General features: G+C 30.3%; 1 protein-coding gene across 1 annotated transcript; it reads right to left on the bottom strand.

Moving 5' to 3' along the window:
- Window positions 1-90: 90 nt before the first annotated feature.
- On the bottom strand, window positions 91-13,754 carry LOC149514571 (putative disease resistance protein At5g05400). Its single transcript, XM_089744213.1, has 9 exons — window positions 13,243-13,754; window positions 13,062-13,152; window positions 11,706-11,854; window positions 8,781-11,611; window positions 7,323-7,567; window positions 5,745-5,978; window positions 4,347-4,865; window positions 927-1,691; window positions 91-531 (listed from the first exon to the last, which is right to left on the bottom strand). Exons 4-9 carry the CDS (start codon window positions 11,581-11,583, stop codon window positions 400-402), a joined length of 4,698 nt encoding a protein of 1,565 aa, XP_089600339.1. The 5' UTR covers window positions 11,584-11,611; window positions 11,706-11,854; window positions 13,062-13,152; window positions 13,243-13,754; the 3' UTR covers window positions 91-399.
- Window positions 13,755-15,311: the final 1,557 nt, after the last annotated feature.

Genomic DNA, 15,311 nt, shown 5'->3' with positions numbered 1-15,311 from the left:
TATTATAGCAATTCTTATGCCACAAAATAGTATGTGATTTGTCTAATGTCTAGAGGGAGGAAGAAATGCTATTCAACTGAAATTCAGAACTGATGAATTTTCACGTGACTTCCTTACAGAAACACAAAGACAATTAAAACGTGCACATTGATGTTTTAAAAGATCCTTGTTTTCAAGTCTGCTAGTGGAAAAGACAGCAAACTATAAACTTTTAGCTGATAAAAAAAAGACAAATAATCAGGAATGCAGTCTTATGTACCCTCATAGAAATTAGCGTTCTAATATGATCGCAATTTTTGGCTGCAAGTCTATGAAGTTGGCACAAAGTTTTGTGAAATGCTGCAGCAAATTAGCAACTGCCTCATTTACTGGTATCTTCTCAAACTCACATTCACTTCTTCATCTCCGTACTCTGAAAAAGTGTGCTACCTTTATGTAAGAACACCAGCTTATATCACTACCAATTGGCCATGTTTTTTGTTGAGCTCTAGTAGACTCTTCCACTATATTTTCATCAATTGATAGGATTGCCTGCAAAACAAATTAAAGCATGGCACGTGAAGACCAAGAAGCATGTATAATTCAGTAAATTGAAATAATAACGCACCAAGGACCATTGAATGAACCCAATACGAAAGATTGCCACCCAATAGAATTGGGAATTAATATTGCCAGCCAATTACATTTTCAATTTCATTAGGAATTAAAACAAACACTTGGATGACAAATTTCAATTGAAATCCATAACATGTTCCATTGAACAGACGAGATTAATATTGCATAATTTATAAGCTGAAAGAGGAAATAAAAGCATGAAAAATGTAAAACAGATGAACCTCTGTTCATAAGCTTATCCAAGTTCAGCTAGACAAAAGGCAGGGCAGCTTATGATACTTTTATATTGAGAGTTAGGGAGCGTAGCGTACCTCTGTTTTGGCATGCCCAGATTGCTCTGAATCAACACTAAAGCTTGTGGTTATATTGGGACAACCTCTTACAGTTAAATCATACAAAGATGGGAATACGAAATGATAACCCACAGGGCTGAACCTCACAAGGTTTGGTAGCTCGGAAAGATGTAAGGTGCCCAATTGAGGTAGCTGTATCACTTTCTCTTTTTCCTCGCTACCATTTGCCTCATCTCCTGATTGTTCAAATACTTGTTCTAATTTGGAGACGTTCTCAACAATTAACTTCTGCAGTTTTGAAAGGCCATGAGCAACACTAATCGGAAAGAGACTTTTCAAGTTTTCGCATTTATGAATCTCTATTTCAGTCAGATTAGGGAGGCATATAGGTTGGAGATGATGACCTTGTGATGAAGCTTGACCATCCTTTTCAAAAATTTGCTCCAATTCCTCACACTCATATATCCGTAAAGAGCTCAATTGTGGCAAATTCCGACCGATGGTAGGTGATAAGATATATCTTAACCTTCCGCAACAAAAGACGTGCAATTTAGTGAGGTTTTGAAAGTTGACAACTTGGATGGGATCTTTCCATGCCACCCGCAATTCAGGTAGATCATCCAATATTAGTTCCTTCAAACTTGAAAAATTATATCCACCATCAAATAACTCTTCAAAATTAATGATGGTCAAATATTCCATGTTTGGTAATTTTTGTCCCAATTTAGGAACTATCATATTGCATGATTTCTTCTTTTCTCCCATATCCTTAAATTGTAACACCTGCAATCATATCATTTAACTATTAATTCAAAAAATATAAAAATAACTAAAAACTTATTTATTCTTTATTTTAAATTCTATATAAAATTTTGATTTTAACAATCTTATCATTATATTAAATATATTGCTTTAAAGGTCCAGTTAAACCATGATTAAATGAAACAACCAATATAAGTAAATCTAATGTGAATTAAGTTTAAATTTTAAATTTCTTAAATTTTTTATTCTAATCAATTAAAATTTAGAAAAATCCTTAATTTAGAACCATATCTCTTATAATTATTATAGTACAATTAACTAAACATAATTTACTATTGTGCAAGGCCCATCAAAAAATTGTTTAGAAGCCACATTTTAAATGGTGGCTACATAATTCTTAATTGTGATTGGTTAACTATAATATAGTAACAAAGATAATTATAAATGAAATACTCTCAATTCATTAATTTAAATCAAAGACAAATAATTTAATTAAAATATAAAACAACAGTTTTGAAAAGATTAGTTCTATATCATGAATAAAAATGAATCCATATGAAACGTTTAAAAACACAAAGTACATACTACATATGGCTTTTCAATATATCTAAGAAATAAAGTTTGTTCTAAGAATTATGCTTAAAGAAATATATTTTCTTATATGCGTTAAAACATTTACAAAAATATTATTACTTTTAATTAATTATTTTATTTGTTTTAATTTTTAACTCAAAACTAAATTATTAATTCAGTTTGGTTTGAAAAGTTTTTGGGGTTAAACTAAACTGAGCCAAATCACCTAGTTCAGCTTGGTTTTTCTGTTTTGACCAATTAAAGCTCACACTACTCTCAATAGTGCTAAATGGTGATATTAAGGGTTTTTTAGTTCATGGTATTAATTATTTATGTTTTTATGGGAAGAAATAACAAATTTCTGTGCTATTATTTCTAGACTCCCTGATATGCATGTCAGGGATAAGGAATCCTTAGAAAACCAGAGTAATATTGTTCTGTAGCCCCTGTTATGCCAGCAATAGGGAATTCTTAGAAAACCGGAATCCAGTAGGGAATACTTAGAAAATCTTGCAGATATTTTTGGATATTTCATTTGAGTGACTTGAAAAATAATGCATTAAGATAAGTGGGTTAATCAGACAGAAAATCATCATTAAGATATGAAATGCATTTTTTCAATGCATTTCATTAGTACAAATGCAATTTAATAATTATTTATTAAATTATTTTTTATTGATTTAAATAATATAAGATTGATTTAGTGGTAAAAATTTTTTTCAGAAATTTGATGTTTTAAATTTAAATCTTATTATTTATGAATTTAATTTAATTTTATGTTAAATTTATCTTATATATAATTTATTTACTTTTTAAGTGAAACATTTAAATATAATTATAATTTTTTTATTAATATTTTCATAAAAAATTATATACTTGCAATCGTAATTAGTAAAATCAAAACTAATTTTATATTAAAAAAATAGATAAATAATGCTAAATAGTACGAACATTATGTTTTTATGAGAAGAAATAACCAATTTGTGATATTAATTATTTAAGGCTTTTTTTATGAGAAGAAATGACTATTTAGCATTTTATGCAATAATTAATTGAACTTAAAATGAAATCTCCTAGCTACATATTTCCTAAAAACTCAATCTCCTAAAACATTAAAATAAATAAATGAGATAGATATAAACAACTCAAGAAACTAATTATAGTAAATTCCTAAAAATTGAAAACAAAAAGTAATAACATATTTAGAATGGACAATTCCTACTTCAAATATAAAGAAAAAGACAACTAGCAAAGAAAATGTGGATGAAAATTAAAGTAAATTACACCATACATCTATGACTTTTGTACAATATTCCATTTTCATTCATGGTTTTAATTAAAATTCAAAATATTCATTCACCATTTTTTTAAAATATTTCAAATTCATCAATTTCAACAATTAAACATTAAAATTTGACTAAATTTGTCATCTCAAAATACTGTGTATGTGTATAACCATGTAAACATGCATGTGATGAAAAGGTGGGAGTTTTTTTTACTTTTTAAGTTGAAATTCTTGTCATATGCACATCCATGTGACATTAAAAAAAAATTGTTCTGTTAATTTTTTAATAATGATTGTTGTAATAGATGAATTTAAAATATTTTAAAAGGTGTAAATGAAAAAATTGAGTTTCATAAGATTGTGGATGAAAGTAAAATAATATTGCACAAAGCTTATCGATGTCTGATGCATTTTAATAGTGACAGCTATCTTAAAAGTCCACAATTGAGATTCTAATTATCACTACTTAAGTAGAGAGAAATAGATTCACATTAATTTTACCCAAAGTAATACAAAGTCTATCTTTTAAATGTTGTAGCACTTGAAAACTTTTTAGTCACCAACTTATCAGGAAAATAAATTTAGTCAACGGCATTAACACTATGTAGTCAAATTATTTTACTTTCTAAGTGTTTGTTTCCAAAGATAAAAAATTATAAAAAAGGTTTTATTTTAGAAAAAAAGAATTTTCTCTCCCAATTTAAATGGATTAAGTTCCCATTTTTTTTCTTTCAGCTTTCTTTATCTATTCTTCCATTCTTTATATTCCTCCTACAAAGTATAGTTGAAAGTGTAAAACCACAAATAAATAGGATTACCTGTATTTTAGCCGAAATGATAAAAGGAGTCAATTGTGGACAATCAACCACATACAACTCTTGTAAAGATGGCAGCGTGAGTACACTGTCATTCCCATCCCTTCCTTTTAATTCAGGCAATCTTCCCAATGTAACCTTATTCAACTGCGGAAGACCTTCAGCCATTGAGATTGGAAAAGTATATTCCAATCGAGAGCAATCCCAAATCCAAAGTGTTGACAATTTCTCCAAAATTTGACCTTGCGACAATGAGGAAAGAGATGTCAAGTTATTGCAGTGACTTACATATACTTGCCTTAGACTTTGGAGATTGATGTTTGACACTTCCGTTTTGGGAATTATTTCTTCCAATTCCAAGCAGTCGGATATGGCCAGTGTTTCCAGTTGTCCAAGACTTTCAGCAACAGACGTTGGGAAGAGATATCTCAATTTATTGCAGTTGACTATTCTTACAACCTTCAAACTTTGTAAGCTTACATGATGACTGGTTCCTTCTTGTATGCTCCTCACTTCAGCAATCTGAAATAGCACTTGCATCTCATCATAAATGCCATAAACAGTGATTAAAATTTGACAAACTATATCATCTCCGAATCATGTGTATGTATGTCCATGTGAACTATCATGTGGTAAGATGGTGTTCTTAGACTTTTTAAGTTAAAACTCATGTCATATGCACATCCATTAAATTTTTAATAATGATTGGAATAATAGATGAATTTAAAACATTTTAAAAGGTTTCATTCTATTAAATTTTTAAAAATGATTGAAATAATAGATGAACTTAAAACATTTTAAAAAGTCGTACACGAAAAAAAATTGAGTTTTATAATATCACAAATGAAAGTAAAACAATATTGCACAAAACTTATAGAGGAAAGTAAAATAAAAAAAGCTATCTTAAAATTCCACAACTGATCTTTAAATGATCATTGTTTAAGTAGTGAATAAGTAGATTTACGTTAGTTTTACACAAAGTGATACAAAGTCTATCTTTTAAATATTGTAGCTCTTAGACTTGAACTTTTCAAACACCAGTTTATCAAGAAAAAAAAATTCTGTTGACAACATTAACACTATGTTTAATGGTTGGAAGAAAAATAAAGAGAGGGAAAAAGGGTGAGGAAAGCAAAAATAAATGATAGAAAAGAAAATCAATTTTCTTTTTTCTTGTTCGGTACCAAAGATAAACAAAAAAAAAACAAAGGATTAGAAGAAAAATTATTTAAAAAAAGGTTTTATTAAGTATAAAAGAATGTTTTTCTCCCAATTTAAAAGGATTAAATTTTGATCAATTTTTTTTTATTTCCACTCTCTATTTAAAAGTGTTGTCAATTTCTCTAAACTTTGACAATGCGACAATGAGGAAAGAGATGTCAAGTTATTGCAGCCACTTACATGTACTTCCCTTAGACTTTGGAGATTGATGTTTGACACTTCCGTTTTGGGAATTATTTCTTCCAATTCCAAGCATGAGGATATGTTCAGCGTTTCCAGTTGCCCAAGACTTTTAGCAACAGATGTTGGGAAGAGATATCTCAATTTATTGCAGTTGTCTATTCTTACAACCTTCAAACTTTGTAAGCTTACATGATGACTGGGTCCTTCTTGTATGCTCCTCAATTCAGCAATCTGAAATAGCACTTGCATCTCATCATAAATTCAATAATGCTAAATGGTGATATTAAGGGTTTTTTAGTTCATAGTATTAATTATTTAAGGCTTTTTTACGAGAAGAAATGACCATTTAGCATTATATGTAATAATTAATTGAACTTAAAATGAAATCACCTAGCTAGATATTTCCTAAAAACTCAATCTCCTATAACATTAAAATAACTTAATGAAATCAATTTAGACAACTCAAGAAACTAATTATAGTAATCTCCTAAAAATTGAAAACAAGTAGTAATAACATTTTTGGAATGGACAATACCTTCTTCAAATATAAAGAGAAAGACAACTAACAAAGAAAATGTCAATGAAAATTAGAATAAATTACATCACGCATTTATGATTTTTGTAAAATATTTCATTTCATTCACGGTGTTAATTAAAACTCAAAATTTTTATTCACGAGTTTTTAAATTCAAATTCATCAATTTGAACAATCAATCATTAAATTTTGACTAAATTTATCATCTCAAAATATTTTTTGTGCATGTGTATAACTATGTAAACTTGCACGTGATAAAAAGTTGAGAGTTTTTAAACTTTTTAAGTTGAAATTTATGCCATATGCATATCCATTAAATTTTAAACAATGATTGGAATAACAGATGAATTTAAAATATTTTAAAAGGTTGTGTTCTATTAAACTTTTAATAATGATTGGAATAATAAATTAACTTTAAACATTTTAAAAAGTTGTATATGAAAAAAATTGAGTTTTATAATAGCATAGATGAAAGCAAAATAATATTACACAAAACTTATAGATGAAAGTAAAATAAAGAAAACTATCTTAAAATTCCACAATTGAGCTTTAAACTATCACTGTTTAAGTAGTGAAAAAGTAGGTTTACATTAGTTTTACGTACAAAGTAACACAAAGCCTATCTTTTAAACATTGTAGCTCTTAGACTTGAACTTTTCCAACACCAATTTATCAAGAAAAAAAAATTCTGTCGACAACATTAACACTATGTTTAATGGTTGGAAGAAAAATAAAGAGAGGGAAAAAGGGTGAGGAAAGCAAAAATAAATGATAGAAAAGAAAATTAATTTTCTTTTTTATTGCTTGGTACCAAAGATAAACAAAAAAACAAAAGAAAAAAGAAAAAGGATTAGAATAAAAATTATTTTAAAAAAAGGTTTTATTAAGTATAAAAGAATGTTTTTCTCCCAATTTAAAAGGATTAAATTTTGATCGATTTTTTTTTCTTTCCACTCTCTATTTAAAAGTGTTGTCAATTTCTCCAAACTTTGACAATGCGACAATGAGGAAAGAGATGTCAAGTTATTGCAGCCACTTACATGTACTTCCCTTAGACTTTGGAGATTGATGTTTGACACTTCCGTTTTGGGAATTATTTCTTCCAATTCCAAGCATGAGGATATGTTCAGCGTTTCCAGTTGCCCAAGACTTTTAGCAACAGATGTTGGGAAGAGATATCTCAATTTATTGCAGTTGTCTATTCTTACAACCTTCAAACTTTGTAAGCTTACATGATGACTGGGTCCTTCTTGTATGCTCCTCAATTCAGCAATCTGAAATAGCACTTGCATCTCATCATAAATTCAATAATGCTAAATGGTGATATTAAGGGTTTTTTAGTTCATAGTATTAATTATTTAAGGCTTTTTTACGAGAAGAAATGACCATTTAGCATTATATGTAATAATTAATTGAACTTAAAATGAAATCACCTAGCTAGATATTTCCTAAAAACTCAATCTCCTATAACATTAAAATAACTTAATGAAATCAATTTAGACAACTCAAGAAACTAATTATAGTAATCTCCTAAAAATTGAAAACAAGTAGTAATAACATATTTGGAATGGACAATACCTTCTTCAAATATAAAGAGAAAGACAACTAACAAAGAAAATGTCAATGAAAATTAGAGTAAATTACATCATGCATTTATGATTTTTGTAAAATATTTCATTTCATTCACGGTGTTAATTAAAACTCAAAATTTTTATTCACGAGTTTTTAAATTCAAATTCATCAATTTGAACAATCAATCATTAAATTTTGGCTAAATTTATCATCTCAAAATATTTTTTGTGCATACGTGTGTATAACCATGTAAACTTGCACATGATAAAAAGGTGAGAGTTTTTAAACTTTTTAAGTTGAAATTCATGTCATATGCACATCCATTAAATTTTTAACAATGATTGGAATAATAGATTAACTTTAAACATTTTAAAAAGTTGTATATGAAAAAAATTGAGTTTTATAATAGCGTAGGTGAAAGCAAAATAATATTGCACAAAACTTATAGATGAAAGTAACATAAAGAAAGCTATCTTAAAATTCCACAATTGAGCTTTAAACTATCACTGTTTAAGTACTGAAGAAGTAGGTTTACATTAGTTTTACCCAAAGTAACACAAAGCCTATCTTTTAAATATTGTAGCTCTTGGACTTGAACTTTTCCAACACCAATTTATCAAGAAAAAAAAATCTGTCGACAACATTAACACTATGTTTAATTGGTTGGAAGAAAAATAAAGGGAGGAAAAAAGGGTGAGGAAAGCAAAAATAAATGATAGAAAAGAAAATTAATTTTCTTTTTTATTGTTTGGTACCAAAGATAAACAAAAAAGGAAAAAAGAAAAAGGATTAGAACAAAAATTATTTAAAAAAAGGTTTTATTAAGTATAAAAGAATGTTTTTCTCCCAATTTAAAAGGATTAAATTTTGATCCATTTTTTTTTTTCTTTCCACTCTCTATTTGAAAGTGTTGTCAATTTCCAAACTTTGACCATGCGACAATGAGGAAAGAGATGTCAAGTTACTACAGCCACTTACATGTACTTCCCTTAGACTTTGGAGATTGATGTTTGACACTTCCGTTTTGGGAATTATTTCTTCCAATTCCAAGCATGAGGATATGTTCAGTGCTTCCAGTTGTCCAAGACTTTCAGCAACATACGTTGGGAAGAGATGTCTCAATTTGTTGCAGTTGTGTATTGTTACAACCTTCAAACTTTGTAAGCTTACATGACGACGGGGTCCTTCTTGTATGCTCCTCAATTTAGCAATCTGAAATAGCACTTGCATCTCATCACAAGATTTAACTTCCAACCTTTCAAGACTTTGTAGAATTGGAATTGCATTGGTTAGCACCGGCTGCTTTGTAGTATCAATGAGACATTTCATATGCTCGCAACTCTCAATACCCAGAGAAGTCAGCTTACTGAATACCACTTGGCCCGACTCCAAGCTTGGAACAAGATTTGGGTAACCCACCATATTTTTCAGATTAAGAGATTCTGTATCCCCAAATAACTGCTTGCATGCCTCTATTACAGACCCCTCAATCTGTAAAGATCTCGAGAATGGGCAGATCTCACAGTCCATCTTCAATCTATAAAAATTAGAAAAGCCAAAGCCAACGCATACATAAAACCTTTGCAATTTACAAAACACAAAGTCTCTTGGAATATCTTCAGAAGAAACCTCTAAAGATAATACAATCAAGTTTGAGAAGGAATTCAACTCTGATAGACTGGCAAATCTTTCTTCTCGAACAGTGCTCTCAGTGGCCCATTTTAATAATTGACAACCATGCAGGTATAGTTCTTCTAATTTGGACAATCTTCGTATTAACTGAGAAGGGATTCTCTGCAGTTCTTCACAATATGATAAATCCAACAATTTAAGATTATCCAAATCACCTATTTCTTCTGGCAATTCTTTGATATCAGAGCAACTAAATGAAAGAACTTCAAGTTTCTTCAACTGCCCAAGCACTGAGATGTCCAAGAGTTTGCAACTTTCCAAATGTAGAGTTGTAAGGTTTGTTTGAAACTGAAATGCATCTGGAGATATCAATCTAGAATTCAAAGCGCAAACTTTTAATGCTGTCATTCCTTCAAAGAATTCACTTGAAGTTGTCATCTTCCTATCTCCACCAAGTACAAGAATTTTGAGATTTGGGCATAGCAGTCCTTTAGGAAGTTCAACAATCCGACTAGTCTTGAAGGAGACTGCTTTGTAAGGCTCAAAACTTTCATCCTTTGGCCACAATTCAACAACATCTGATTTTATCATAAAAGAAAACTCCGTTCTGTTTGATGCTATCCACAAAGCAAAGTCACGGACCAAGTCATGCATTTTAACATGCCTTTCTCCACAATTTAACAACAAACAAGAATCCTTGAGGATGTCCATCGCCGCAAGCACTTCACTCCTCACCACTTCAATTGAGCCCATACCTTTATACAACTCTATTCCCCATGCATATCTCACCAGCTCCTCTACATAAATCTCATAATCTTCAGGAAATAAAGAGCATAACAAGAAACACATCTTGGTCTTCTTATTCTTCAGATAATCAAAACTTACCTCAAGACATAGGTAAGCATTTTGTTGATCAATGTCTTCTATGTCAAGCAATGTACGGTTTTCGAGTTTCCGATATGCTGCTTCCCACCCATAACGACTTTTACCTTTCAGAGCACTTGCCAATGTAACTATAGCTATGGGCAGACCTTTACATTTTTTGATAACTTTAGTTGCCACATCCTTAATAGAAGCATTAGAAGAGTCGTTTAAACCAGCTTTGGCGTTAAATAAAGCCCGAGCTTCATTGTCTTCTAAACAACCAAGTGGTATTGTCCTTTGACATTCCACAGCATCACATACTTGCTGACGGCGAGTTGTTAAAAGAATTGTGCAGCCTTTATGATCCTCCGCAAATGGAATTCCTATCTCCTTCTTCAAGTCAATTTTTGCCCAAACATCATCAAGGATTATTAGAATCCTTTTCTCCTTCTGCAGTTGCTGCAGTTTCAACCAAAACTCTTGGATTGATCTTCTTCCTTGTCCATTCTTCATATCGAAATCCAAGTATTTTGCAATTTCATCTTGAATTCTTTCAAAGTTTGGCTTTTTAGACACAGTAGCAATCGCAACTTTGTCAAACAGATTTAATTTTTTGGCATGAATTCCAACTTCTTGGACTAGGGTTGTCTTGCCCACCCCTGGCATCCCCCACAATCCAATCATGCTGACCTTGTCATCCTGTAAGGCTTCAATTATCTGATCGAAACCTTTTTTTGAAGATTCAAAAACCATAAAATCCTCAGATGAGAGAAATTCTATGGTCCGATTTGTACTAGGTGAACGGTAGCCCACTCGTCCAGGTTGACTAAATTTGGCGATCTTCTCAATAAGCTCACCAATAACAAGAGTGTTCTTCATTGCTTTCTTGCTTAACCAATACCGCCTACTCCAGTTAGGACACCAAATGAAACATCTCATATTTCGTTGCATTTCATTTTCCAGAGTTTCATCAGATAGGATTATGTCTGCCTGTGATAGCAAATCTTTGACATCATCTTCAATTTCTTGAAGTTGCCTTTCAGCATCCTCAATGTCATGTTGCAGCCGATCCCTTGCCTTTTTCAGATCTTCTTTTCTTTTCTTGAGCTTTTCAACATTGTGGTGAAAATGGCAAATGTAATTAAATTGACGTCCTACTGGCTTCGCCACCCAATCCACAAGCAGTGTTCCCACGCAGTTAGAAAGAGCAGACTCACAAAACCCACAATCCATTCTTGACAAGCTCAAGTTGAACAAACTTCTGCCAAACATAAAAATATTGGCCATGAGATAAATCATGGTGAAGATGCTAAAAGAAAATTAAAGAATAATGAAGGTGAACTCTCTAAACATACCAAGCAAGGTGAAGATAGTCCAAAGTGTGACAACCTACTGCTTTTTCTTCAGTTTTCTGCCAAGTAACACTTTTTAAGCACGTAATGAGGCAAGGTGAAGACAATTCAAAGTATGAGAACCAAATGCCTTTCTTCGGCACTCTACCAAGCTGAAAACACGTGATAGAAAACAATATTTTTAGATAATTTATAAGGAAACATTACTCAGAAAACATGAAATAAAAAAATTTGTGTTGATAGGATAGAAAACCAAAAAAATCGTATCATACTGTAACAGTTAAGCAACAGTCTAAAAACGATTAATTACTTGTTTGGTCAAACAATTTTAGTTGATTTTTTATTTTGGACACCAAACTATAAAAAGTAATGATTTAGTCACCAACATTATAAAGATTTGTTTCTTTGACCATCGTACCATTTAGAGTTAAATGTTGGATGAAGATACTATAGGAATATATCATCTGCAATCATATCACTAACAATAATTATAGTGTGCAATTAACCAATTATAATATATAATTGTATGAAGCACATCAAAATTTATATGAAGTACACACTTACATAAGTGGCGAACCTTACATACATAATTTTTTATTGGAAACACACCACCTCCAATTATTGTAAAACAACTAACCAATTAAAATTCAATATTTTTATAAGGTTTACAAAAAACATGTGAAATCCACACTTATAAATGGTGAACCTTTATATAATTTTTTTATAATTGATTAATTTTAAGATTATAATAAAAAATTTTAGATTGATTTTTTTTATTATGATTGGATAATTATAACATTAAAGTAAAAAAAAAAAATTGTAGGATCACTATTATAGGTAGACTGATATTCACACATGGCCTATGCTCAATTACCACATGGTTACGCCTACGTGAATTTATTTAAAAAATATGTCCTTGTAAAAAAATATCAATTTGTTTCATTTTCTAACTTCTCTGACTACCCTACTTCATTTAATAGCACCGCCATCGTACGCCGCTCGACGGCACCGTTTTCCTTCCCAAAACTCACCCAAGTCTTCTTCTTGATCCTCCCTTTCCTCATATCATATCAAGTCTTCCTAAAAACTGATAGAAACTTCTAAATTTAAAACAAAACCCAAGACCATAAACACTAGAAACGCCACCCTCAACCACTTATCACATCAACGGCACCGTTTCCTCTCTCCTCTCCTCCGGCTCCCCATCACAAGTAGAGAAGCTCCAAAAACACAAGATCAAAAGACCCTAGAACCCAAAAAAAAAAAAAATTATCCGCCTTTCTACTCCACTGCAACCAACTTTTTTTGTTGTTTTTTTAATTTTGACAAAAAAAAGTTAAATGAATATTCCAACCTTACCAGTTCTAGATAGAAGTAATAGATCCGTAGCTTTCAAGAGGAAATTTGCTTGAGAAATAAAACTAATCCTTTTCAGATATGATCTGATTCACTGACAAAATTGCATATTAGATAAAAAAAAATGTAAGAAACACACTTTATTTGCATAAAGAGAAAGCAATGAAGAAGTTGTTGCATTTACCTTGCTCGGTGCGTTCTAAATCTGCCAGGATTTATTCATGACGGATCATTGAAAACAAAGAAAAGAAATTTGAAGATTAGATTTTTTTCTCTACCTTTGTTTTTTTTTTGGTATTTTTTAGATGAAAATGACAAACAAAGTGGGAACTAAAGAGAAAGAAAATATTGAAGAGTAGCTTTTTTCTTTCTTTTTGAAGTTACAAGGAAAGAAATGTATAATCAAACAAAATTCCACTGAAGTTTTTTCCTTTTTTTTTTTTTCTCTTTTTGAGTTGAAGAAAAAGCCAACAGAGTAGAAATCAACCTTAAAACTCTTGACCAAAAGAAAAAAGAAATCAAGCTGGCACTGAAATGATCAAAAAGCTTGGAAATTGAACAAAGAACGTTCACTTATCTATTTGGAAAATTCGAACAAAAGAGACTAACAGAACACTCGGCTTCTGATAGCAGAAATGGGTTTTTGCTTCTTTTTTTTTTTAGGTTTAATGGCTGAAGATTGGTTTTATGATCGTTATGTAAAATGTAGAGAAAAGAAGAAGACTTAAATTCATCTAAGTCTTCTTCTTTTTCTTTTAATATTGTTATTTCCTTAATAAATTCCATACTGGCCTACAAAAGCCATGTGACCGACGAAAGCGACCCATGACTTACTTTTTTCTCGGGACTTTTTTTTTTTTTTCATTCTTCCTTTCATATCTAAGTAATAGAAGACAGCCCAAATATCTGTCCGGAAATTTTCAATACCATATTAAAAATAATTAGAGAAAAAACTACAATATATTAATAAAATAATGAAACTTATTTTTATTTTCGTAACATTCAATAATCTCAATTCAAAATTATAATATATGTACATTTAGTTAATATATATGTTAATTATTTTATAAAATATGTACATCCAAAAAAATAAAATAAATACATTTTTGGATATTAAGATTATAAAAATAAATTTATGTTTTTATTAATTTAAATATAAATATTTTTTCCAATTAATTATTTTTATTAAATACCAAATAATAAAATTTTTTTATTAAAACACCCTTTGTAGTTCCACTTTGTTTATGGAGCTATTGCTTCATCCTTTATATCTCTAATAAATGAAATTCACAACCATTCCAAAAGAATTTCTCATTGGTAAACCATATCATTCCTAAGTCATTTTAAGAAACAATTAAAACAGCAAAAGAGCTGGCCTAAAAATATCTGCCCATGTTCACTAATTAGTAATTGGATTAATTATCATGATTCATCACATAAAAAGAAAATTAAATTAGTAATGCACTTTGAGTGAAGAATTGAGACATATTGAAAAGATATATGATACAAACAACTCAAATTTACAATAAAGGTATAGTCATATTTTTCATACACTTGAAAATTATATAATTAAGTTATCATGAAACTAGCACACAAAAATAATACCATTAAAATGGGGAAGCTTTAATCTAAGGTAAGCTTGGCTATTCATTAAGCCTTTTATGAAGGCTTCGTCGGTAAATTTCATTATTTTGTCCAAAATGATTACATTATATGATTAAATTTTCTAGTACTTTATTAATTTTTTTTATGTAGAAAAAGATACTTCACTCGTTATCTTTGTCTTTATTAACTTTAATAATTAAGTATGAGGGAAAAAATAGAATATGGGTTGAGAATAACCCTGGCCCCCCAGGGCCTCACGGCTATCATCGCTCCATCTCGGTCCACATGATACTGGCTTGCATTTGCCTTCCACTGCAAATCAACACAATTGATTTTAATTCCCAACATAACATCAAAATATCCAAGAATCAAGCTTGAACTTCACGGTTCCTAACCTTATGAAAGAAGGTATAAGCCATGGCTCTTCCCCGTTTAACTGCTACTTTTTCTCTCTGTTGAATTCTAGGAAGAATTTCTTCCATGGTTTTAGAGCTACCCCACCATTCTACCTGTAAACCAATCTAATCTATATGAACAGCTTGACATGTAAGACTCGGAATGCGATAAATTTTCAGAGTAAAGATGTTTTTATTATCCTACAAACTTCTATTGCTCGGGCTGACCTACAGGGCCTAACTCTCCATTAAT

This window comes from Durio zibethinus, chromosome 15 (assembly GCF_047325235.1).
Source record: "Durio zibethinus cultivar Kanyao isolate XHJ-2024 chromosome 15, ASM4732523v1, whole genome shotgun sequence".
In the NCBI taxonomy this organism is placed as follows: domain Eukaryota; kingdom Viridiplantae; phylum Streptophyta; class Magnoliopsida; order Malvales; family Malvaceae; genus Durio; species Durio zibethinus.
The sequence above is the reverse complement of the archived record's forward strand: the minus strand, read 5'-3'. Positions and strand labels throughout refer to the sequence as shown.